The sequence below is a fragment of the Lampris incognitus genome, chromosome 17 (assembly GCF_029633865.1).
Source record: "Lampris incognitus isolate fLamInc1 chromosome 17, fLamInc1.hap2, whole genome shotgun sequence".
In the NCBI taxonomy this organism is placed as follows: domain Eukaryota; kingdom Metazoa; phylum Chordata; class Actinopteri; order Lampriformes; family Lampridae; genus Lampris; species Lampris incognitus.
In genome coordinates, this window is record NC_079227.1 from 8,288,851 (window position 1) to 8,315,499 (window position 26,649).

Here is a 26,649-nt window from a genome sequence, read left to right on the forward strand (position 1 = left end):
CCTACTCTCTCTACAGATCACAATGTCATCTGCGAACATCATCGTCCACGGAGACTCCTGTCCTGATCTCGTCCGTCAACCTGTCCATCACCACTGCAAACAAGAAAAGGGCTCAGAGCCGATCCTTGATGTAATCTTACCTCCACCTTTAACCCATCTGTCATTCCAACCCCACACCTCACCACTGTCACACTGCCCTCATACATATCTTGCACCACTCCTACATACTTCTCTGCAACTCCCGACTTCCTCATACAATACCACACCTCCTCTCTCGGCACTCTGTCGTATGCTTTCTCTAAATCCACAAAGACACAATGTAACTCCTTCTGGCCTTCTCTGTACTTCTCCATCAACATTCTCAAAGCAAACATCACATCTGTGGTGCTCCTTCATGGCATGAAACCATACTGCTGCTGCTGATCATCACCTCTCCTCTTAACCTAGCTTCTATTACTCTTTCCCATATCTTCATGCTGTGGCTGATCAACTTTACACCTCTGTAGTTGCTACAGCTCTGCACATCACCCTTGTTCTTGAAAACCGGTGCCAGTATGCTTCTTCTCCACTCCTCGGGCATCCTCTCACTTTCCAAGACTGTGTTCGTTCAATTAATCAATCAATCAAGTTGCATTTTATATAGTGCTTTTCTAGCCGCAACAGCCACTCAAAGCGCTTCACATTTCCGGTCGTGGTGCCCTTGATGGTCAGATCAACAGGATTTTCTAGCATTGCTCCATTGGAGAAAACAAAAGTGATCTTGTGGACACAGTGGTGGTACCCTGGTCACTGTTATGAGGAGAAGAGGCATATTTCTGGATTACAGCTGTTAGTAGGGTGTTACAACAGAATAAAACCCATTTGAATGTCAACTTTTACCCAGTAATATTCCACGAGTCCACGCGTTTATTTTGTAATCCAATAGCGGAGAGCGAGGCACTGGGTTTGGTTTCTGGGTGACATCACATTTTTTTTTTATAACCACAGTTTTCCTGATTCCTTATCTTGGCTGGGGATTAACCATCATGGTGACTACGGTACATGAGGCCCCGCCAGCTGTAAACTTTTGTTTGGCAAAAGGGGGAAACGGGAGCTTCCCAAGAACAGCCAAGACGCAGCTCGCCCGAAGATAAGCACGGCAACATTATTTGGCACCTTTGCCAAGTTAGCTCGTAATACTTTGGATAAAGGCGACAAATGGCAACCATCACTGATTTCCTACAGGAGTGATCAGTGTTGTCTTAGGCCGCACAGGTGATTTACAGGCAGTAGCCACATGCTGCAGAAAACACACCCGCCAGGGGAAAAGGGGCTTATCTAAAGCAACTTTTCTGGTCTTCAAATCAAACCGCAGAACTTTCCAAGCAGCGTTTGAGATCGTGAGGAGTGTCCCTCACAAGCTAAACTATCTAGTTAAACCCCCCACTGCCGTCTGTCCTAAACACCTCCATGCCTCCACAGGTATGCCATCAGGACCAGCTGCCTTTCCACTCTTCATCCTCTTCAGGCAGCCCTCACTTCCTCCTTGCTAACCCGCCGCACTTTCTGATTCATTATCCCCACATCATCCAACCTTCTCTCCCTCACCTTTCTTCATTCCTCAGCCCCTCAAAGTACTCCTTCCACCATCTCGACACGCTCTCCTCGCTTGTCAGCACATTTCCATCTCTAGCCTCGATCGCCCTAACCTGCTGCACATCCTTCCCAGCTCGCTCCCCCTGTCAAGCCAATCGGTACAAGTCCTTTACTCCCTCCTTAGTGTCTAACCTCTCACACAACTCACCAGACACCTTTTCCTTTGCCACCTCTCTTCGCTTTACGCTGCATCTCCTTTTACTCCTGTCTACTTTTTTCCGTCTCTGACTACCCCACTTCTTCTTTGCAAGCCTCTTCCTCTGTACACTTTGCTGTACTTCCTCATTCCACCACCAAGTCTGCTTGTCTTCCTTCCTCTGTCCTGGTGACACACCAAGTACCTTCCCAGCTGTCTCCCTCACTATTTCTGTAGTGGTTGTCCAGCCATCCGGCAACTCTTCACTACCACCCAGTGCCTGTCTTACCTCCTGCCTGAACCCCACACAACAGTCTTCCTTCCTCAACTTCCACCATTTGATCCTTGGCTCTGCCTTCACTCCCTTCACTCGGTCTCCAAAGTCATCCTACAGACCACCACCCGATGCTGCCTAGCTACGTTCTCCCATCACCACCTTGCAATCTCCAGTCCCTTTCAGATCACGCCTGCTACATGAGATGTAGTCCACCTTTGTGCACTTTCCTCCACTCTTCCATATCACCCCGTGTTCTTCCCTCTTCTTGAAATATGTAATCGCCGCAGACATTTCCATCCTTTTCGCAAAATCCACCGCCATCTGTCCTTCCACATTTCTCTCCTTGATACCATACCTACCCATCACCTCTGTTCCCTTCACCAACATGCCCATTGAAGTCCGCTCCAATCACCACTCTCTCCTCCTTGGGTACCCTCTCCCACCACTTCATCCAACTCACTCCAGAATTCCTTTCTCTTCCATCTCACACCCAACTTGCAGGGAATATGCCCCGATAACATTCACCAACACATCTTCGATTTCCAGCTTCATACTCATCACTCTGTCCGACACTCTTCACCTCCAGCACACTCTTGACATACCCTTCCTTCAGAATTACCCCTACCCAATTTCTCCTACCATTCGCACCATGGTAGAAGAGTTTGAACCCACCTCCGATGCTCCTGGCCTTGCTCCCCTTCCACCTGGTCTCTTGTACACACAGTATGCCTACCTTTCTTCTCTCCATCACATCAGCCAGTTCTCTCCTTTTACCAGTCATAGTGCCAACATTCAAAGTTCTGACTCTCACCTCCACACTCCTACCCTTCCTCCTCTCCTGCTACCTCTGGACATGCCTTCCCCCTCTCCTTCCCCTTCGCCCAAAAGTAGCATAGTTTTCACCGGCACCCTGCTGGCCAACAGTACTGGTGACGGTTGCTGGTAACCTGGGCTTTGACCAATCCGGTATGGAAATCTGATGTGATCCGTATATTTGACTTGGCAAAGATTTTATGTCGGATGCCCTTCCTTCCCCTTCCTGGCGAAACTCCTCACTGTCAGGTGAAAAGAAGCAGCTGGCGACTCCACATGTATCGGATGAAGCATGTGGTAGTCTGCAGCCCTCCCCGGATTGGTGGGTAGAGGGGAGGGCTGCAGACTACCACATGCTTCCGAGCCATCCTGGCCATGACCAGGATGGTTCGGAAGAGTGGGGTAATTGGCCGGATACAATTGGGGAGAAGAAAAAAAAGAAAAAAAGGGGGTTAAAAAAAGAAGAACAAAAACAGCTTTTCAGACAAATGAGGCACCAGATTTACTGAATTTTATTGTACTTAAAAAAGTAGATTCAAACATGACAGGGAGAAATAACGGATTGGTTGGGTGTTTGTTTCAGCCAGGGAGAGCTGGTGTATGGTCGCAGTGAACTAAAACAAGGACACAAAAATCAAATAAAATCAACATAATTACATAATCACAGGCGCTGGCCTTTACGCACAGCATAAATAAGGACTGTCCTTAAAGCTTGCCTGGGGTCAGGTTGTAATACCCCACATAGACTCCCAATCACCGCAGGTGTCACTTCCTGGAGAAATTAGAACGGAGCTGTCTCTTGATGATCATGTGATCGCTCTCCTTATCCTCTGCTTCACCCATCATCTGAAGGAAGAAAGAGGGAGGAAATACTCCATCAAAGAGAAAAAAATCTTGCTTGCTGAATACCACTGATAACAGAAAAACGGACTAATTTGATTTGTTGGGCTATAGTCAGTCGGAGCGCTCCAGAACTAAAGACAAAAACAAAAAACTGCTTCTCTTTTGGCTAGTTTCTCCGGAAGAGGAAAAAAAAGGAGGATGAAGAAAATAAAGGTTATATGTGTCATATATGTGTAAAACCTTCCTTAAGAATAATGACAAGTAAGTGTCATAATATGACCAGTAAATGTCAGTGGGGCTTGGTAAGTGGTTGAAACCAAGTTCGCTTGCTTTGACTTGTTATTCACCTCCCTGATGGACAGAGATCAGGATTCAAGTAGAATTACATGTAGCACCTTCAAGTTTTAAAACAGTTTAACCAAAAACAAAAACCTGAAATATATTCAGGTCTCTCACACACACCAGGCAGGGAGATGCGGTAAGGAGAGGAGAGGAGCTGTGTATCTTGTAAAGTTTCTTTTTGCCCCGTTTGAGCTTTGCCCGGGATGCTTCAGAAACTGTCTCCTTCTCTGCTGATTGCCCACTCACCAGACCCATGAAGGTATTACCTAAAGAGAGTTAGACAGACAGGAAGACAGATAGAAACAGTAGATAGGCGGCTCTAAGTCTGTTTCTCACATACAGATGTTTGGGTAACACTTTAGTATGGGGAACATAAAAAAACTTAATTACTAGTGAATTAGTAATGATCAAGATGTCACTTTAGTATGGGGAACATATTCTAAGTAACAAAAACTTAATTTACAGTAATTGAACACTATGAACACTTGTAGTTTTGTGTGTTGTTATGTAAGAACAGACCATATTCATTAAGTGTTAGTAAGGGAGAATAACTCTTCTTGTGGTACTACCACCTTATAAAGGCCATACTAAGCAAAGCATATTGAGATGGTACTACTAATAAGCAATACTTCTGAGGTTATAGAGGGAAAACTCATAGTTAATGGCTTACTGGTTGTATAATAAGGCCATGCAGAATAAGGCATTAATGAGTACGTAATAATGACCAATTAAGAGCCAATATGTTGCTAATTTGCATGCTAATAAGCACCTAATTAATGGTGACTACGTTCCCCATACTAAAGTGTTACCAGATGTTTTTATGAACAGATGCTCTTCTCGAATGCTATCAAACATCACTTAAAATACACCAACAGTTATACTTTATTTTCTACATGCACTTCTCCAACTCATCCAGTCGTTACTAAAACACAAACAAACCGGTTTTACTCAGCGTGGAGGGCGAGTTCTGGAGGAAATCTTCAATCTTCTGCAGAGCTCCACCTCTCTGTGTGAGTGAGAGAGAGGGAAAATGAATTAAAAAGGTGAAAAAAGGGAAAGCGAAGGTTGTGTAAGTGATGTCACTAGCCGCACATAGTTGTACAGTATAAACACGACAAAACTATGACGCTGGGGGTCCGGGTGGCGTGGCGGTCTATTCTGTTGCCTACCAACACGGGGATCGTCGGTTCGAATCCCCGTGTTACCTCCGCCTTGGTCGGGCGCCCCCTACAGACACAATTGGCCGAGTCTACGGGTGGGAAGCCGGATGTGGGTATGTGTCCTGGTCGCTGCACTAGCGCCTCCTCTGGTTGGTTGGGGCGCCTGTTCAGGGGGGGAGGGGGAACTGGGGGGAATAGCGTGGTCCTCCCACGTGCTACGTCCCCCTGGTGAAACTCCTCACTGTCGGGTGAAAAGAAGCGGCTGGCGACTCCACATGTATGGGAGGAGGCATGTGGTAGTCTGCAGCCCTTCCCGGATCAACCCAGGGGTTGGAGCAGCGACCGGAACGGCTCAGAAAAGTGGGGTAATTGGCCAAGTACAATTGGGAAGAAAAGGGGGGCTGTTCATTTATGCTCCTCATTGAAAACTATCAGGTTAATCTAGGAGTTTCCTCCACAAAAAAAAAACAAAAACCCCACGGTAAGTACTCTGATGTCATCACTCATCCACGACACGGTCACTTCTTCTTTAATCATTTATCCTGCTGTTGACTCAGAAGGTTTGTTGCCAGTTTCTACGTAACTCACTACAGGATAACTTAAAGATACCGGCTGACCTTTGACACTTAGGAGCATGTCTTCATTCAATTTGTGTTGTTCATAACAACTACAGTCACTTCATGGGTTCCCGGAACATTACTTAGTGTGGTGAAGCGGTACTTCATTTGTCTACCTGGACCAAGAGCCATGTTACTGATAAGAGAAACGCTTCATGAACCCGTGAGCGCGGCAAATCCTCGTTAGATATTGTGGGACTGGCCGACAGTGGCGTACTGTGGCACAATACTGTGGCATCGTGTTAGTTTGTTGGAGGCCCTGTTGTCCCTGCACCACGTGTGTCAGTTGTGGTACATGTTAGTCTGATAGACGTCCTGTTCTGCTGTGGACACTTTTTGTGCCATTTCACGATTTGTAATATAGGAGTCACCTGTTTTTTGCCTCTGGTGCCTCCTCTTACTGTGCTTTTCTTATTCTCGCTCTGCACCGAGTCCTAAAAAAAACACACACACACACACGGAGGGATTAGAATGATAAATCAGTGCCTCTCTAAATGTGTAAAAAGACAATGCTAGCTTTAACCTCATTAATGACGTTATTGATGACCGATAATTTTACCAAATTACCTCCGTGTCAGAGATTTTCCTCCTCCTGGAGCGCAGCACCGTTTTTAAGGGGATTGACTCCGTCTCTCCTGCCCACCTTATGTTCTCCATGTTAGACTTCAAGGGGGACAGCAGCACCTTGCCAGTGCACTGGTGCACAAGTTGCGCACACACACACACAAACACACACACACGCATATAAAAAAGACATACAGAGATAAACAAAAGTCTACACATAGATTTACACAAGTATACACAGATATGCTGTTATACTACCAAGGCCAACAGCACGGGGCACTCGGTGTGTCCACATTTCTCACCTAAAGCACTTGTCTCCACGTTTTCATCTCTGCCTTGTGTGCTGCTGTGTGTCGGTCTACTTGTGTGGTAGTTAGTTTGTGATGTTTTTAGGGTTTCCGTGCTTTGACTTAGTTTTGTAGACTCCTTTAATCTGTTGTTTTCGGACTTGAAAGGGGTGGCGATCAGGTGACCACTGCAACTGCTTACACGTGGTCTCGTCTCGGCGGGCCTCTTCCGCAACGACACGTGATGAGGAGAGACATGAGCAGCAAAAAAAGAAAACTTGACCTAGAGAACCGTGTCTTCCAGGCAAGATGGGGAACAGAACATCGTTTTACGGAATTCAATGGCAACCCTATGTGCCTGGACACAAAATCAGCCAAGAAGGACTTCAACGTGCATCGTCATTACAATACCACACACAAAGACAAATATGGCATGTACACCGGAGGTGCCAGAGCTGCCATCATCGCTGACACCAAAGGAACAATACACCGACAGCAGAGCCTTTTTGCCAAAGCCACGTCTACACAGGAGTCCTCTCTCAAGGCGTCTTATGCTGTTTCCCTTGAGCTTGCTAGAGCAAAGAAGCCCTTGTCAGATGGCGAAACAGTGAAGCAACATGCAGTAGAGATGGCTAAAGCTTTGAGATGATAACATGGCTAACAACTCTGAAATGGTCTCTGTCCCGTCGTACAGTAATGTGAAGAATGTTTGGTATTCAAAATCATGTCAAGGGAACGCTCAAACAAGTCATGCATGAAGGCAAGTACCTCTCCTTAGCGTTGGATGGGAGTACAGATGTCATGGATGATAGCCAGCTTCTCATTTACACAAGCGCCACTGACAGTTCATCAGAACTGCATGAGGAGGGGGGCATCCAGGTAACATAGTGGTCTATTACGTTGCCTACCAACATGGGGATCGCTGGTTCGAACCCCCGTGTTACCTCTGGCTTGGTCAGACATCCCTACAGACACAATTGGCCATGTCTGCGGGTGGGAAGCCGGATGTAGGTATGTGTCCTGCTGCACTAGCGCCTCCTCTGGTCCTGTGCCTGTTCGGGGGGGGGGGAACTGGGGGGAATAGCGGGATCCTCCCACGTGCTACGTCCCCCTGGTGAAACTCCTCACTGTCAGGTGAAAAGAAGCGGCTGGCGACTCCACATGTATCGGAGGAGGCATGTGGTAGTCTGCAGCCCTCCCCGGATCAGCAGAGGTGGTGGAGCAACAACCGGGATGGCTTGGAAGAGTGGGGTAATTGGACGGGTACAACTGGGGAGAAAGGGGGGGGGGGGCGTTGCATGAAGAGTTATTGAAATTGGTGTCTTTGCATGACACTACCAAGGGCAAGGATGTTTTCAACGCTGTTACAAGTGTTTTAAGTGAGCGTTGGGCTTTTGACAAGCTTTCAACTGTTACCAATGGCACTTCATCAATGCAAGGAAGACACACTGGATTCGCCGGGCTCCTCCAACAGAGCGGCATTGATGGTCCAATTTTGCACTGCATCATACATCAGGTGGGTAACATTACTGCTAGCTAACTATTAATATATGGTTATGAATGTGGGTTTGCTTTGTGAGAATTTTTATCATAGGCTAAATCCTACTTCATTTTGATCTTACAGGAGGCCCTCTGTGCCAAGACAATGAACTTCAGCCATGACATGGATTTAGTTACCAAGGTTACCAACCTCACTCGAGGGGGGAACAGGTCTCTCAGTCATAGGAAGTTTGTAGCCTTTTTGGATGAAGTGAGTGCCACTGATGGGGATTTACAGATGCACACTGAGAGCAGATGGATGAGCCGCAGGAAGTGCTTGGAGAGTTTTTTTGCACTGCGCCCTGAAATCCCAGTGTTCTGGGACGGCAGCTTTCGATGTGATACAAGTGCCTACTGCAGTAAACTCAGGGATACAGATTTTCTCTGCAACATGGCCTTCCTTGCGGATATTACCTCGCATCTTCATCACCTTAATATGCAGTTGGAGGGAAGAGGCCAAACTGTGTCGGATCTCTATGCACACATGAACGCGTTTAAGTGTAAATTAGCCCGGTTCAAAGAAGGCTTTTCATCCGACCGTCCAAATCTGGCACACTTTCCCACCTGTGAAGAGGTGCGCGAAGATGTCCCCAAATGTGAGAAAACATTTCTCAAGTACAGACCAGACATGGAAACACCACAGCAACAGCTCAAGGAACGCTTTCAAGATTTCCACACCATGCAGCCATGAATTGCATTATTCACTGACCCGCTCTCTGCTGCAGTCAGTCAGCAATCCCCAGAGTTGCAGCTTGAACGTTGCGAACTACAGTCCTTCTTTTAAGCAAACCTTCTTTCAAGCAAAGCGCAATGAGAGAGGAATTTCATTTTGGAGACCACTACCCGAGTCCCGCTTTCCACTCCTTGGGGTTTTGCACTCTCAATGGCCAGCATGTTATTGTTGCTTCCCAACAATGCAGCACATCAAGTCCAAAGATAGAAACAGGCTGACGGATGAAATTGTTCCATGCAGATTGGCTGCACAAACATTGACAGTCAGTCTACTGTACACCAGCAGGAGAGGCCACAAGTATGTCATGAAGACAGAACTTGATACTGATCCACCTCTGGGTGGGTTTCAGTGGCTTTATCCGTGTATGAATGTGTGTGTGAATGGGTGAAAGTGAGGCATACACTGAAAAAAAAAAAAAAAGAAGCACTGAGTGGTCAGTACACTTGAAAAGCGCTATATAAAATGGAGCCCATTTACCATTTTGAGCTAAATGCTTATTAATTTTAAACGTGTCATGGAATGGGAGGGCAGCGTAGAAATGCACAGCAAACATGAATATTACTTATTGCACTTAGTGTGAATGTTAACTTTTGTACCATTATTGAATGAGGATTTTTGAGACCCCATTGCACTGAAATAATGATATATCACTCAGGAATGTGGACGTTTTGTTTCCGTGTTAAGCTCATTAAATAGTAATGTTGGTATAATAAACTTTGATTACCGGTATATATTTTATTCTTTTCATTAAATTAGCAGCTATAATTGGTTACCTGAGTGATGGGGTTACAGTATCCCACTGGTGGAAGTGCAGTCACAATCTGGCCCTCTGGTACTGAGGATAACATTTTTGTGGCCCTCTCTATCAAAGTTGCCCATCCCTGGCCTAGATTAACGACGGAGGTCAAGATTCAGGTAGAAATGACACATGGTGTCTTCAGTGTCTCACAGTCCATCTTTACTAACCTCTGGGCTCTGCAGTGACAGTTGCTCCTTTTCCTCCTTCAGTCTCTCCAGCTCTCTCTTCACCACCTCAAATTCTATGTCTCTTTTCTCCTCTGTCTCTCTTGCCTTCCTTTGCTGGAATCTCTGGTTCTCCTGATCAGCAGGAAGTTTCTTCTCCTGCTCTTTAGTCTGCAGAGTGAGCTCCTCCTTCACAACGGCCAGTTCTAAGGAGACAAGAGAAGCATAAAAATAAACGCAAGGAAGAAAAAGTCTCCATATGTACTGTGGGGATTCGATGCAGTGTGACTTTTCTTTGGACATCCATGTTTTTACGCCCTACACCAACTGATAAGACAAGTGCTCTATAGTTCATCAGAATCAGAATCATGTTTATTTGCCATGTATGTAATTTGACTCAAGTTTTGTGGCTCTCAGTGTACTCAACATAGAATAACAACACAACAATCTTCAGATATATACACAAGGATTGACTTATACAGGTGAAATAAGTGGTGATAAAGTGCAATGGTGCAGAGAATATATCAGAGATGCTGAATAGATGTAAGCAGGCTACTTACATACATGCCTGAGGTAGATGACATGACAGAGTGTACCGGTATACGTACAATGTACAGTAGAGTATATACAAAATGGTTGGATTTATTGACAGTGCTAAGCATTAATTTAATTGACAGCCCGTGGAAAGAAACTGTTTTTATATCTGGTTGTTTTGGGGTACAGTGCTCTGTAGCGCCTGCCAGAGGAGAGGAGTTGGAACAGGTTGTGACCAGGGTGTGATGGGTCTGCAGTGATATTACCTGCCCTTTTCCTGAGTCTGGAGGTGTATAAGTCCTGAATGGAGGGCAAGTTGGCACCAGTGATTTTCTCTGCAGACCTAACTGTCCGTTGTAGTCTGTCCCTGTCCTGTTTGGTGGCCGAACCAAACCAGACAGTGATGGACGTGCAGAGGACAGACTGGATTATTTTAAGACAGACTGTCCGCACTTACTTAGAAGTGATCGGATCGGGTTTGTGTGATATCACCAACCTAACTGCACGGGATAACTGTGGTAATGTCCTACACTTGAGTAACTACGTACACTGGTGACGCGGTTTACCAATGCAGAAGCATGAGAAACAGAGAGCCATCATCTGGCCCTCCAAACAAACAATTGCGCAGTCAAATCGTGGTGCAGAACTCCTCTGTCATACCAGATAAACTCAGCGAAAGAAATCCAATATGGGCGGCCAGAGCGTCCGGACTGAGATGCATCTGTAGAAATCTGATTGGAATTGCATTTCAAACCACCCCCAAATTTGGTTTAGCATTTCATGTGGTTATGTGGTTTTTTGCTGTCCAGACAGACTTTCCAAACTCAATCTGGCTATGCCAAAAAAAAAAAAAAAAAAAAAAAGGATTTGGGCTGGCAGTCTTAACAAGGCCTAATAGTTATTTGTTTTTTAAATATATTTTGACTGTATGGCTTTAGATTTATCAAATCAAACTAAAGATTTGATTGCTTCCTGGGCCTGCAGCGGTGAAAAGGAGAGTTGGAGAAAATTTTCTCAACAACCTCCTGGGCAAAATCTCCTCAATCAAATTTTTCAGATGTGTGGGAGGGTCATCGTAAAAACCAAATAAACAATCACAGACCAGGAGCCTGTGGCAAAGAGCAGGTCAGACTGGTTTACACTTATGCACACCAGCAGTCTATAATAGTTCCAGTAGTGAGTATAAACAACTGACACTTCCTGGCTGCTGCTGCATAGTCAGTGACAATGTACAGGTGCACAGATCTGAAGTTTGAACTGGTTCTGGTATCAGTACCTTGGTTGAGAGCCTCGATCTGGTTCATTCTATCTTCTAGAACCTTGTGCTGCTCTGAGAGGGCCTGTTGCAACTCTGAAACACACACACAAACACGAAATAAGCAAGAGATGACTAAAAGGCTGATATGCAGAACAAAAGAATGTATTCTGTTTTGACTGGAAGAACAATAGTTTATTTCCATTCTTACCTTCTTTCTCTTTCTCCTCCCTGTTCTTCCTCCCCTCCTCCCCCCCCTCCACCTCTTTTAGTCTCTCATGCAGGGCTGTACACTCGGATTCGCTGTCAGCCAGTTGTTGTTCCAGCATGAGCCCTCTGGCGCAGCTCGCCTCAGAGGCCTTCAGCTGCACCAGGAGGCTCTCTGCCTGCTGTGCTAGGACTCCCTTCTCAGTCTGCCAGCTCTGAAGCTGGCTGGAGGACTCTTCCTTCTGATTAGCCAACTCCTCTCTCAGCTGGAGCAACTCCTTCTCTCTAAAGATGAAGAGGTGGGTGGGAGAAATGGAGAGGGGGGGAAAGATGAATGAATATTGGCAGAAGAAGAGAAGACTGTGATTAAGGGGAGGAGGATCGGAGAAGAGAGGATAGGTAATATTAGCTTCACATTGTCAGCAATAGTCACAACTGTTTTCATTTACTTGTCCTGCAGGAGAGATGTGAGGCGCTTCACGTCTTTTTCCAGCTCCTCTATCTGTTGGCTCTTCTGAGCCGATCTCTGCAGGGCCGCCTGGCTCTCCTTCTTCAGTTCCTCCATACCAGCACGGACCACCCCCACCCTCTCCTTTTCCTCACAGCTCTGCAACAACCCCACCCATACAAAATCTGGTCAATAAAACGGTGTATACATGGCGCCGAAGGTGATGGTAGCCATCCAATGGGCTTCTAATCCGTTTTTTTCTGTTTTGTATCAAACTGTAAGTAAAACTCTTAATTAAGCTACTCAATATCTAAAATGTTAACCAACCTAAAGAGTCAACCATCAACAAACAAACCAATCAGAAATTTGATCGGAAAATTTCGAAAAAGAAAAAATGAATTCAGACCCTCTGTCGCAGGCTATCTACCTCCTGGGTTAGACAGGTGATAGTTTTGGTCTTCTCTTCTGATTGGCTCTCCAGCTGCTTGAGGCGGGCCTTAGTGTCATCTAGATTGGCTGACAGGCTGTTAGCCAGCTCAGTCTGCTCGCTGAGCTGGTTCTGGAGGCTGGCGACCTAATAACATCAACGGGGTTTACAAAAGTAAAGCAAAATAAATTGTTTATACTTTGATAATCTGAAATAACACAGCAACTTAAAGCAATGTTAGATGTTTCTGCTATGTGGAATTAAGTTTTGTTGATTTTCAAAAGGAATAACAGAATGATAAAAAGAAGGAATATTAAACAGCCCTCTGGAACTGTACTCTGATAAGTCTTTTCGTATAGCTTTACATGTAGCTCATATGTTGAAAATATGATGGACAAGCTAGACCATCACTGTATCATAGGTTAATGGCTGATGCTGTTATTCTGTGTGCGTGTGTGTGTGTGTGCGTGCGCGTGCAGCGGGATGGAGGGCAGGGAATCTGAGTAACGGTGGGGAATCTGAGTAACTATACAGCCGTCAAAAATTTGAAGTTTGAACTCCCTTCTTCACATCCATCTCCTTTTCTCTGCTTATTCAAACTCCACTAGTCTTTTTCCCCTCTTTCTATTTCAATAGACGGAATGGACCATGGACCAGCCCATAAAGAGAGGGGGAGAGGCACCGTTCCTTCACAAATGCACCCTTTTATTACCGTGGAGTGGATTTTCCAGCTATCTGGATGGTTTGTGCACATTTAGAGTGTATAAAGGTTATAGAGTTTATTATAGAGCAATGCTATTCAGTTGTTTGCCATGGAGGTTCGTGTGTGTGCAGGTTTTCTTTCCAACCCAACGCTGCACCAGCTGATTTCACCGATTATTTCTTCTTTCTGGTTGTTCTTGTGTTAATCACTAAAATCAGATGGTGCAGCATTTGGTTGGAAAGAAAACCTGTATACACACAGACCTACACGGCGCGTAATGGAATACCACTGTTGGAGAGTATAGTTTGTAGAGTTGTACCTCAGAGCTGTGATTCTGGATGGTCTGCTGCAGCTGAAACATGCCGTTGACCAGAGATTTATTCTCTTTATTCAGCCTGGCAGTCTCGCTCTCCTCCATTTCCAAGGATGAGACGAGAGCCATGCAGTCTGAACACTGCTGCTCATTCCTAGCTGAGAAGAGAAGAGAAGAAAAATCAGGGCTGAACAAAAGGAAGAAAGATGTTGACGAATTAACACTGGAATAATTAGATTGCTCTTCAGTTTGTTGGGTTAATCTGTCCTGAAAATGTAAAAAGAACCACAAACTGAACATCCAAATCCCATCCGGGGAGCTGTCCAGTACAACCACTGTCTTCTACTGCTGGCCACTGGGAGCTGCCCAGTCCAACTGCTCCCCTACTGTTGTCCAGTGTGAGCTGCACTATTAAACCAGAGTTTGGTTTACTGGGAACCAGTGCACTGGAGATGAACTGAACATAATCTTTTATCTGGATAGTAATATAGTACATAGTTTTAATGAGTGCTTTTACTCACACAGGCCAATGACATAACTCTAAACTACAAAAAACTGAGATGCATGTTAAAAAAAAAAGAAAAAAAAAGGGGAGGCGCATAACAAAAATCTTAAATGCCCCCCAGGCTTTCTCCAACGATGCTTTCAGAACTCATTTCTCATTCGGACTCTCCCATAATTCACACTATGGACTCGTCACACAGCCAAATGAGATATGCATCTGATCTAGCCAGACCCCAGGTGAAAGTGGCCCAAATCATATTCATAAAATTATGTTCCCATGTGGTTTTTGTGTTCACATTGCTCTGAAAACTGCACATTTAGGAGGGAAAAAAAATAAATCTGAATTGTGTTGGATTTAAGGTGCCGTTTGAACATAGCATGAGGTAAAGACAGAGAAAGAGGAAGGGATGTAGTGTAAACCATATGGCGTTTTCGTACACTTACTGGCTTAATCTGATTTACCAGATAGGACACCCAAACACTTTCATATGTGTGCAGCAGTGGACAACTTTGTTCGTAAGACCCGCCAACAACCAACTGCATGCATGTGCTGACTTGCATCAAAAACTGACCCCCCCCTTTTCTCCCTAATTGTATCTGGCCAATTACCTCACTCTTCCGAGCTGTCCTGACCTCTGCTCCACCCCCTCTGCTGATCCGGGGAGGGCTGCAGACTACCACATGCCTCCTCCGATACACGTGGAGTCGCCAGCTGTTTCTTTTCACCTGACAGTGACGAGTTTCACCAGGGGGATGTAGCGCATGGGAGGATCACGCTATTCCCCCCAGTTCCCCCTCCCCCCCGAACAGGCGCCCCAACCGACCAGAGGAGGCTCTAGTGCAGCGACCAGGACACATACCCACATCCGGCTTCCCATCCGCACACACCAATTGTGTGGCCAATTGTGTCTGTAGGGATGCCCCACCAAGCCAGAGGTAACACGGGGATTCGAACCGCTGATCCCCGCGTTGGTAGGCAACGGAATAGACCGCTACGTTACCCGGATGCCCCCAAAACTGACACTCTTCATTGAGTTCGCTTCATGTGACATCTCCCCTCTAAAATAAAGGATTTCCAATTTTAATTCCCAGAACTATAAATCTTAAATCTCCTTAGCGCCGATCCCTACCAGTTAGTCCCTCTATCTTCCTCTCCAAGGAAACCTTCTCCTTCTTCAACTCCTCCACCTCTTCGTCTCTCCTCCTCAGCTCTTCTTCCAGTCTTGTACTCTCCTCCTTCTCTCCTCTCAACTGGGAGAGACTCTCTTCCTTCCTGTCATTCTCCTCCTGCAGCCTCCAGATTTCCTCCTCCAAGATCACTGGGTAGAGAGAGAGAGAGAGAGAGAGAGAGATGGAAACAGGATGCAATTATTTTAAGGTTGGCTGGTTTAAATTCACTGACGTCAAACTTGTCTGTCCACTCTTCAACCACTCTACCCACCAGAAACCAGTCTGTGCACCAGTCCATCCACATGCAAACTGCAACGGGTCTAGCCGTCACTTTGAACAACTAGACCCACTGCAGTTTGCATATAGGGCCTAGAGGGGGCGGAGGATGCCAGACTGACACCAATACAAGAAGTGACTGAACACCTGGATAAGCCAAAAGCCTGTGCACGGATTTTATATATGGACCGCTCCTCCATATTTCTACTACTACTACTTTCAGCTGCCCCCGTTAGGGGTTGCCACGGCGGATCATCCGTTTCCATTTCTTCCTCTCCTCTGCATTTAATGCTGTTAAAACAGATATCCTGCTATCACGTATTTTTTAACTTGCATGTAGACTCAGCTGTTACTTGCTGGATAAAATAATTCTTACGTAAACGACTTCAGCATTAGGGTAGATGATTTCGTGTCTGACAGTCTTGTTGTGAACACTAGAATGCCCCAGGGTGGCATTCCATCGCCAATCTTATTTTCAGTATACACAAATGAAAATCTGGGCAACACAGAAAATCTCACATTAGTTTAGTATGCAGATGACATGGCTTTCGTGGTCATTAAATGTGTAAACTAACTATGTTACAGAAAAAGTGGTTTGATGACAGCCATCTTTTGTTGAACGTAACCAAAACACAAGAAATGTGTCTCCATGGTAACAAGAAGAACCTGTCAAACCCTCTATTAATCAATTACTGTTAACGGCCAAGAGGTGGAGCAAGTGAGCTCCTTTAAGTACCTGGGGATTGTGTTAGAGAAATCTTTTGCCTTTACAGATCATCCATCCATCCATTATCCAAGCCTCTTATCTGAATCAGGGTCGCTGGGATGCTGGAGCCTATCCCAGCAGTCATTGGGTGGCAGGCGGGGAGACACCCTGGACCGGCTGCCAGGCCATCACAGGGCCAACACATTCACACCCAGGGACAATTTGGTATGACTGATTCACCTGACCTACATGTCTTTGGACTGTAGGAGGAAACCGGAGCACCCAGAGGAAACCCACGCACACACGGGGAGAACATGCAAACTCCACACAGAGGACAACCTGGGATGACCCCCAAAGGTGGACAACCCTGGGGTTCGAACCCAGGACCTTCTTGCTGTGAGGCAACCGCGCTAACCGCTGCACCACCGTGCCGCCCCCTTTACAGATCATGTAGAATTCATTTACAAAAAAGTACAGCAAAGACTCTCCCTGCTGGGAATTTTGAGGTTAGCCAATGCACTTTAAACAGAGTAAACCAACCCCTAACTGAAAGTATACTCATTTTAACATTATATCCTGGTTCAAGCACTGAAATGTCAAAAGCAAGACAAAGCTTTCCAAAATAACTGGGCAGTACAATTACAAGCTGCAAACAAACCCAACTGTTCTGTCACCATGGCAACGCAGTCCAACGCTTAAGTGGCAAAATCGTAGACGTCCGTAGCCATCCCTTAAATCACCACTTTCAGCTACTGCCCTCAAGGCAGAGGTACACAGTCCCCTGTGCACAGAAACACACCGATAGAAAAATCGTTTGTCCCTGTTGCCATAAGATATCTTAATCGGTAAGGACAGCCACTTTTTGAAGCCAGCCTGCTACCTCAGCACCTAACCCCGATTCATTCCTCACCATCGAATACCTGGTACTCCTCTAAGTAGCTTCTATTGTGCTTTTATGTAAATGTGTTTGAATGTGTCCTCTCTGGATGTGACGTTTAAGTGTCTTTTTTTTGCACATGCAAGCCAAAAACAATTTTTCCCCTTTTGTATGCAAAAAGTAGACAATTATAAGTATTTTCTATTCTATACTGGGTTCCCATTCTTTTTAAGAAATCATTTCCAGGACTTTTGCTCGGAAATACAGGAGACCATTGCTGACTCACGGTAGGTCATATCATTATATCATTCAATTAAATGGAAGCTTCTATAGACTCTACTTGGTATGTCTAACTTGTAGCTGGTCACTGAAAATACCCCTCAAACTTTAAGCACTGACGTACAATTTCAGCAGCTAAATATGTGCCATCTCTGCTAAAAATTACACTAAAAATATGCCTTCTCAGCAGGTAAAAATACAATTTTATGACCTAAATTTACTGTATTCCATGACCTTAATAATATTCCCAGGACATTTGGTCAATTTGATCATTTCCCAGGTGTTTTCATTGACTGATAAACAAGTTGACAAATTTCCAGGTTTTCCATAACCCTGATCCAGCTGCAGGGAAAAGACTCCCCCCCTGCTCTATCTCGCTTCTTTTCTCTCAGATTCTCCCCCATCTTCTCTGTTACTTCCCTCTTTAATTCTCCTTTCTCTACCTCTTTTCATTGCTGGTCCTCCTTCACTTGTCTCCATAGTGTCAGCCTGCCGTTTCCTGCTCCCGCCATCCTTCTCCTTTTCCTCCCCTCTCCTCTGACAGTGACAGTTTTGTTGGTGTTCCAGCAGCTCCTGTCTGATGGACTCCATCAGTACCCTCTGAGAGACACACAAACAAATACATCAACATCAGTACTCACACTTTGGCCGGCAGCCATACCAGCATGTACCCTGGCTCTGCCAAATGACAGAAACTAAGCAGGTATGGGCTTGGCTAGTACTTGGATGGGAGACCTCCCAGGAAAACTGAGTTTCTGCCAGCAGTGGTGTTGGTGGGCCAGTAGGGGGCAGTCTTCCCACTGGTCCTAATAAAAACAACAACTATCAAAATCCCAATGCCCCAGTGCAGTGACGGGGACACCGTGCTGTTGTAGGAGATGCCGTTAGTCATTAAATATCCCATGGCACTTATCGCAAAGAGTAGGGGGTTCCCCGGTGTCCTGGCAAAATTCCCAACCTGGCTCTCTCCATCTGGCCACCTAATCACCCCCCTCCCCCATGTAATTGGCTCAATCATTCATCCCTCTCCACCTCAAGCTGATGTGTGGTGAGTGTTCTGGTGCAAAATGGCTGCCGTGCATCACCCAAGTGGGTGCTACACATTGGTGGTGGTTGAAGTGAGTTAACCCCTTCAATGTGAAGCACTTTGGGTGTCTAGAAAAGTGCTATATAAATGTAATGATTATTATTATTTTCACTTTACTTATTGTGTATGTACAGTATATATCCATGTTACAGAATTTCTTACATGTCTTATATCATAGATACTATTCCAACATGAAAAGATAGATTACATTCATATCCAGGTACGTTGCTAAAATGCAAAAGACACACCAAATTCTTTCCCTATTTTGTCTATTGCTGCAGTCACATGTAGCACCATTGCTAACGGTCCTACTTAACGTGTATGTATACATATCTATGCTGATGAGCCTTTTGTAGCACCAGTACCATATCTCCTATGTAATGTTTACTGTATTTAGCTAATGTGCCTAGGTCTCCATCATCATTAATACTACGTCTCCTGTGTACTGTTTATCTGTATGGTACTGAGGTGCCTACGTCTTTGGTGGTATTCTCCGCAGTGCTGTTCATGGCAGATTGCAGCTTGTTGATGGCATCATCTTTTTCCTGACAAATCTCCATCAGCTCAGAAAACTTCTGTTGCTGCTGCTCCAAATTCTAGAAAACACAACACAAACACACAATGACACAAATACATCAAGTAACACACAATTAAGAAGACACTATACACTGCAAAAGATGATGCGCTATACAATAAACGTATTATACAACATGACATGACAAACCATTATCTAATCCTTATAATCTGCATACCAAGAAAGTTCCTTTTGGATACTTCCTTCCCCCAACCTACAGTGCTGGGCCTCGAGACCTGGTGTCACTTCAGAACCAAGTTTGATAGGCAGAGGCGAAAGTGATAAAATCCAAAGGACACCCAACCCTTACTGGCATATTCAAGACAACTGCTTATCCACGAACATCCACATTATGAACACTTGTAGCTACTCACTTTACTACTTCCTGTCAGTTGGGGCTTACCCTGAAAAATGAAATGATGCTGTGCATAGCTTTTTACATCTACATCATAGCAGGGAGATGCAGAAGAACAAGGGAGATAGTAGTGAGTCTGTAGAAGTGAAGCTGTTGCGTAACAACTAGATATTGCAGAACAAGTTGCTAGACAACCTTTATCAACAGATACTGTAAGACTGACTACTAAAACTCAGGTTCCATGTTTTTTTATTTATTTATTATTATTATTTGGTAATTGGGAAGGTGCTGACACAAAGGCACTGACGGTTTCATGTTGAATGCTCGGGGATTTAGAGTGGCCATTCAAATATCATTGCAGTTACCAACATCACCATAGGTTTCAGTAAATTACACACTAGCAATGACCTTCAGGATTGTAAATGTAAACAAAGACTAGAGGCAGTGATAGTAGACACCTTGCTGTTGTCTACTGCTGTGCCAGTGAAAACTACAGTACCTTCTTGGTTTCCTGTAGCTGGTCATGCAACTGTTGCTTCTCCAAATGCAAGGCCTCCAGCTCTGGAAAGAAGAGAGAATACCACACAAGGTCAAAGGTTAATTAACAATTATAGTGCAAACCAAATGGGGACAGGGCACCAATTCAAAATCTTCCTGCTGAGAGGGACTATAAATAATAATAATAATGGATTACATTTATATATGCATATTTGTGTGCTGTTGTCAAGCCTAAAGGAGCTGTATATGTCTGTTGTGTGCATGTTTGTGTGTAATAGCATATGTTTGTTGAGTGTGTAGTAGTGTACTTCTGTGTGTGTGTGATAACATTACATATATGATCCATCCATCCATCCATCCAATATCTGAACCGCTTATCCTGCTCTCAGGGTAGGGGGGATGCTGGAGCCTATTCCAGCAGTCATTGGGCGGCAGGCGGAGAAACACCCTGGACAGGCCGCCAGGCCATCACAGGGCTGACACGCACAAACACACACACACACACACACAAACACACACCTAGGGACAATTTACTATGGCCAATTCACCTGACTTTTACGTGTCTTTGGACTGTGGGAGGAAACCGGAGTCCCCGGAGGAAACCCACGTAGACACGGGGAGAACATGCAAACTCCACACAGAGAACGACCTGAGATGACCCACCAAGGTTGGACTACCCTGGGGCTCGAACCCAGGACGTTCTTGCTGTGAGGCGACCGCACTAACCGTGTCACCTCCCACCGTGCTGCCTTAACATATATGATTACATACATGCATATACACACATACATACATACATATACACATACATACATACATACATACATACATACATACATACATACATACACACACACACATACATACACACTATATGTGTGTGTGTATATATGTTACGATAACATAACACATAACATGTGATAGTGTCTCAGTGGTTCTATGTCTATATACCTGCAGAGTTTGTGCTGTCAGTCAGACAGCTGTGAACCGCCTCTGCATCCCGTTTGATCTTCTGAAGGTCCTCTGTCATGGTTCTGATCATTTCCTCCGTCATAACCTCCACCTGTACCTGAAAACAAAATGGACACTGACCTCTAAGAGGAGCCATCAAACAGTATATGGTCTATAAGTACATAGATACCACAGTATATTGTCTATATGCACTTAGCATGCATTTATATTCCACAACAAGTGTCCATTTGCATGTTAATGCCAGAATATAGTCTTACATGGGTATAGACTCCATAATATATGGTTAATGTGTATTTAGATACACCTCACAGGTACCTTTTAGCAAAATATAAATCATTTGATTATGAGGATTTTCTTCAAGTATAAATCATGGTAGCCTCGGTTACACTTGTCATTTTAGCACAACCCCAGGCATCTGATCCTTCCAGACTGCATCAACTGACAAGTCTGGAGGCTCGAAAGTCACAGAGTTTGCAGTGTGATCGGATCTGCCGCGGAGCTTGTGTTGCATTCAAAACACCGAATAGTCTAGAAGAAAACAGGCACCCGTAAACGTATACAGCAGAAACACATCAAACCACGTCCATGTCCAACCTAAGTTCCTAGCATGGCAGCAGGATCCAGTTGCAAATCACTAGAGCACAACTGCCACTAGCAGCAGACACAGGGGCACGGAGGCAGGTATGCTGGTGACACAGAAGGCGGTCGAAGCTGTTCACAAATGTAATCAAGGGTCTGCTTGTGCATCCGAGAGTTAAGTACCCAGTTTGCAGGACTACATAGTCCATCCAAGCACTGGTTACTGGACCCATATCCAGCACAATATATAGTACTCAGCCTTGAGTCCTACCACAATTACAAATAGCGTCAACACAAATAGAGCAAAATCTCGACCCCATACCCAGCTCCATTTAAATAGTCATTTATTTCTAGTATTGCGTGGGAATAGGAATTCTGAACTCCGATCCGGCTAAAGCGATGGCGTTTTATTTTCATATGTGGACACACCAAATCGTGTTGTGGTAAGTGACGGAAGAGGCTGTGCTAAAATGGCAACGGTAACTGAAAACTTAGAAGTGATTCGTTCTGATTCAAGGCACCCTTACAACAAATAATTCAGTTATACTACCGACAGCCAGAGACTGACAGACAGACAGATGACCTTACCTCAGCAGCATCGGAGTCAGCACTGGAGAGACGGGTCGTTTCTTTGACCAAATTCTTAAATATCTCCAATCTCTTCTCTGCTTTATCCTCAAGGATCTCTTTCTCCTTAGCCAAACGCTTGCTGTATGGGACAAGAAGACAGACAGACAGGCACAGAAAGACAGACAGGCAGAATTCTGTCAGAACACAGGAAAGACAGGCAGAATCGTCCGCTGTAAAGAACGTCTTTAACATGTTCATAAAGGGGATATATCGAGCTTAACCTACACATTAGCTTCAATGAATAAACCAACAAGTCAGTGTGTGTATGCAGATAGTACACGCATACAATATTTGAATATTTTATGCGGTGTTTACTTGTAGTCTTCCTCGATCTTGTTGAAGAGATCCACGAACTCAGCGCTGACTTCCGCCCTGATCTGAGCCTCAAGGACCAGACGTAGTTGTGCCTCACTCTCTGAATGCTTCACACACACACACACACACACACACACACACACACACACACACACACACACACACACACACACACACACACACACACACACACACACACACACATTGTAAAAATCAATGAATCAGAATCGGAATAATCAGAATACTTTATTCATCCCAGAGGGGAAATTGGAAACAAATAGAAAGAAAAACAAAAACAAATAGAAATAAAAGATAAAACAAGAAATGGAAATAACAGCAAAATATATAAACACATAACACCCTATCTATACTGAATACTGCAGCACAAAACAAACAGCACAAAGAAGACGGGCAGAATAAGACACAGGACAGGAGGACAGACAAACAGAAAGCCAGACAGGGATGGACACATGAATGGATAAATTGCGAGACAAAAAGAAGGGTCAGAGATCCGTTACCTGTACTAGGTCTTCCTCCATGGCTGTGTTCGCCTCCTCTTCCCCCTCCTCCTCAGTCCTTTCCTCTAGAACCGTATTCTCAACCGCGCTCTCCTCTTCCTGCTCCTCCTCGTCTGCATTTTCATTCTCCTCCACGTCCTCCAGGGTGGTCTGCCAGCCGATCAACGAGCTCTTGTGGCCACGACCCCACTGGTTTTTACGGCGATCGGCTTCGTCGATGATCATGGAGACTTCTCTAGCATACCTCTGGCAGGCGACGCTAGGCAGTACTTGTTTGGGATTTAAGACAACAACCTGCAGAGAGGAGAAGGCTTATACTGATCACTGACCCAAAGCCTTAAACAGGAAGACGAGTCAAAATATTTAGATGTAAAAGCCCATCCAGGATCATTTATCCAAATTAGAGCTGACTCATACTATATAAAAATATTATATAGTTCATTTCCCTGTTTAGAAAGGTCTTACCTTCCCTGGATAACTGTAAACTTCAGCTAATACTGTCGTCTATTGTTCTGTTTTACTTTGACACTACTTTTAACTTACAGCACTTGGAGGAGAATCCTTAAATAAAAGTGAGTTCGAACTTAATTGTATTATCATTAATATTATTTGTGTCCTGGGTACGATGTTAAACTGCACCCGTCAGGTTGTCGGCGACTAAACCGGCACCCCCACTTCAACCCTTGGGTTGTTGTGAGGAGGGTGTGTGGACACCCAGCGGACTAAAAACAAAACCTGTCAAAGGGCGGATGAGTTCCTCTGTGAACCAACGGCCATCCATATCTGGAGAGGAGACAGGGACCACCAGGTACCCCCCCTACTGAAACACAATGATGACTCAACCAAACTCAATCACCATAAACAGCGCAAGAGACTTGTTGAGGCATCAGCTGCGCTTCTCCAGCCTCCATAGGTTATGGAACTGATGATGAGGATGATTGAGAGCATGATTATTCTTTATTACAAGTGATGATTTTGGCAACATAATGTAACATTTTGGCAGATGTTGTGAACAGCGTCTCTGGCACCGAAAGCCTGGTGGGGAACAATAAACTGTGCGTGGGCAGCATCAGACTCGCCAAGGAAATCACACAAAAACCTAATCGCTCAATGAATCCAAACACAAACGCACCTACCTCATCAATGAATTCACAAATGCCCATTTTAACATAACGGCGGTGCAGGGGTTAGCAGAAGTGGAGACAGGGACATGAGTGACATCATCAATAAAGACATTTGCTCTCACACAACTGGTATATTACCTTGTTATACAGCATTGCATTAGAAATCTAAAGTTATCAAGCAGTATAATGTCATTGTGGTCTGCAACTGTAATAACTCATCCAAAGCAACGTTTCAGAGCACGGAGACTCATTACTTTCCGGGCCTTAACCTACAGCCAAAATAACACGCCTTGTAATAACGCAATACAGATTCACCAATGACACTGACTGCTTGAAAAGAAAAGATGCATGCGATATTTCACCTGGGCAAACTTGTCAGTAATTTTCTGTTGAAGTCCACCAATCCAACCAATTGGCTGCTCTCAGCACGGGCCAACATGATTGTGCCCCACAGCTCATTACTGAAAGTGTGTTGAACATGCGCCTGTCCGCGTTCATTTAATCAAACGAGTAACTTGATTAAATGAACGCGGACAGGCCGGCCCCCAAGCTCACCAAAGAAGACCACTAGGAGAAGTAATGACCTTTACGCTACAGGTACAGGAAGATATTTCGACTGTATCGGACAGCGCTACTGTTGTCATGTGTAATAAAAGCGCAACAATGTAAGTTATGAAGAAAAAAAAAATTACTTGTTACACTGAATTATTGAGCATGTCGTGCACTGCTCCACCTGACATCAGGTGGGGCCAAGCCCCACAGGCCCCTTATGTAGAGACGCTGTTGGTTGTGAATGAACAAAAGTGTTTAAGTATAGCTGATCTCCCAAAAATTAAACATTTCATTGATCAAATGTAATAGACGGAGGGCGGCCGGGTAGCATAGCGGTCTATTCCGTTGCCTACCAACACAGGGATCGCCGGTTCGAATCCCCGTGTTACCTCCAGCTTGGTCAGGCATCCCTACAGACACAAATGGCTGTGTCTGCGGGTGGGGAGCCGGATGTGGATATGTGTCCTGGTTGCTGCACTAGGGTCTCCTCTGGTCGGTCAGGGAGCCTGTTCGGGAGCGGGAGCGGGAGGAGGGGGGGGATAGCATGATCCTCCCACGTGCTATATGCCCCTGGTGAAACTCCTCAGTGTCGGGGGAAAAGAAGCAGCTGGCGACTCCACATGGATCAGAGGAAGCATGTGGTAGTCTGCAGCCCTCCCCGGATCGGCAGAGGGGGTGGAGCAGCAACCGTGATGGCTCGGAAGAGTGGGTTAATTGGCCAACTACAGTTGGGGAGAAAAAGGGGAGGAAATTCCCAAAGGAAAAAAAAAAAAAAAGAGAGAAAATGTAACAGACATTTAACAACTGTTTGTGCAGACTTACTCCAAAACTGCCCAACATGCACAGCTGTATGCTTCTACATGTATATGTACATTCCATAAATGTGCGTGTGTGTGTGCACGCGCATGTGCGTGTGTGTTTGAGGGCCAACCTTCTGGGCAAGAGCAGAGAACTTGAGGACGTTCAGCGTTTCATCGTAGGCGGAGGAACACTGGCTGATGTTTACGATCATTGACAGTTTACCGCGACCACAGAAGAAGCCCTGCAGGAAGTGCGTCAGCTTGGACTCCCTGAATGGAACGTGGTGCTGGATCCTGGGGAGAGAAGTAGTAGGATATCAACTGTTACAATAACTAACAATCTTATCACTTCTACATAAAGTATAAATACCAATTTTACTGTAATTGAAACCCAGTAAGTTAAGGAGCAAACTTGTTAACAACAATTTTCAGGGATATCTGACACACCACTAAAATCTACAAAAAAAAAAACTTAATAAAAGCTAACACCATAGAAACAATACCAAAACCAATGGACGATGGGCAAATCAATAGTCCATTTATAAATTTCCTATATGCACGGATATTTGAAAAGCAAACGCACACACACAGTGACAGCGTTTACTTACTTGGACTGTTGGTTGAGTCGCAGGGCATGGATACACTTGCCCAGCGTCAGCAAGGAGCCGTTTATGTTTCCTGCCTCCTTAAGACGTTCTCCTCTATTCTGAGTCCTGGAACAACGCTCGGATCCGGCCAGGTCACACAGTGCCAGCCTAAAACAAATACACACATACATATAGCTGGATTACACATCAAACGAGAACACACATACTACACAGGAAGCTGTAGTGTTGAATATGGTCACATTCTTTTATGCTCTGGAATGATCTGACCACTCCTTAAATATGTCTGAGGTGCCAATTAGGGTTGTCACGTGATGATGTTAACTTGTTTGTCCCATCAGTCAAGTCAAACCCATGTGAATGTATAAGAATGCGAGTGACGAGATGAAATAAACACCCTTTCACATCAGAACTTGATCTGATAAACTCAAT

General features: G+C 45.0%; 1 protein-coding gene across 1 annotated transcript in view; it reads right to left on the bottom strand.

Annotated features, from left to right (window-relative positions):
* Positions 1-3,597: 3,597 nt before the first annotated feature.
* The window catches only part of LOC130127897 (kinesin-like protein KIF20B), a 31,920-nt gene continuing 8,868 nt past the window's right edge, over positions 3,598-26,649 (bottom strand). The window contains exons 11-31 of the mRNA XM_056297612.1: positions 26,221-26,367; positions 25,744-25,906; positions 23,143-23,430; positions 22,619-22,725; positions 22,262-22,382; positions 21,074-21,179; positions 20,124-20,185; positions 19,172-19,291; positions 18,052-18,208; positions 15,431-15,619; positions 13,803-13,954; positions 12,781-12,927; positions 12,355-12,512; positions 11,962-12,190; positions 11,720-11,792; positions 9,913-10,115; positions 6,391-6,519; positions 6,195-6,257; positions 4,986-5,052; positions 4,167-4,312; positions 3,598-3,707 (exon numbers count right to left, since the gene is read on the bottom strand). Coding sequence (XP_056153587.1) covers positions 3,627-3,707; positions 4,167-4,312; positions 4,986-5,052; positions 6,195-6,257; positions 6,391-6,519; positions 9,913-10,115; positions 11,720-11,792; positions 11,962-12,190; positions 12,355-12,512; positions 12,781-12,927; positions 13,803-13,954; positions 15,431-15,619; positions 18,052-18,208; positions 19,172-19,291; positions 20,124-20,185; positions 21,074-21,179; positions 22,262-22,382; positions 22,619-22,725; positions 23,143-23,430; positions 25,744-25,906; positions 26,221-26,367 — 2,908 coding nt within the window. The 3' untranslated portion in view covers positions 3,598-3,626. The remainder of the gene's footprint in view (positions 3,708-4,166; positions 4,313-4,985; positions 5,053-6,194; positions 6,258-6,390; positions 6,520-9,912; positions 10,116-11,719; positions 11,793-11,961; positions 12,191-12,354; positions 12,513-12,780; positions 12,928-13,802; positions 13,955-15,430; positions 15,620-18,051; positions 18,209-19,171; positions 19,292-20,123; positions 20,186-21,073; positions 21,180-22,261; positions 22,383-22,618; positions 22,726-23,142; positions 23,431-25,743; positions 25,907-26,220; positions 26,368-26,649) is intronic.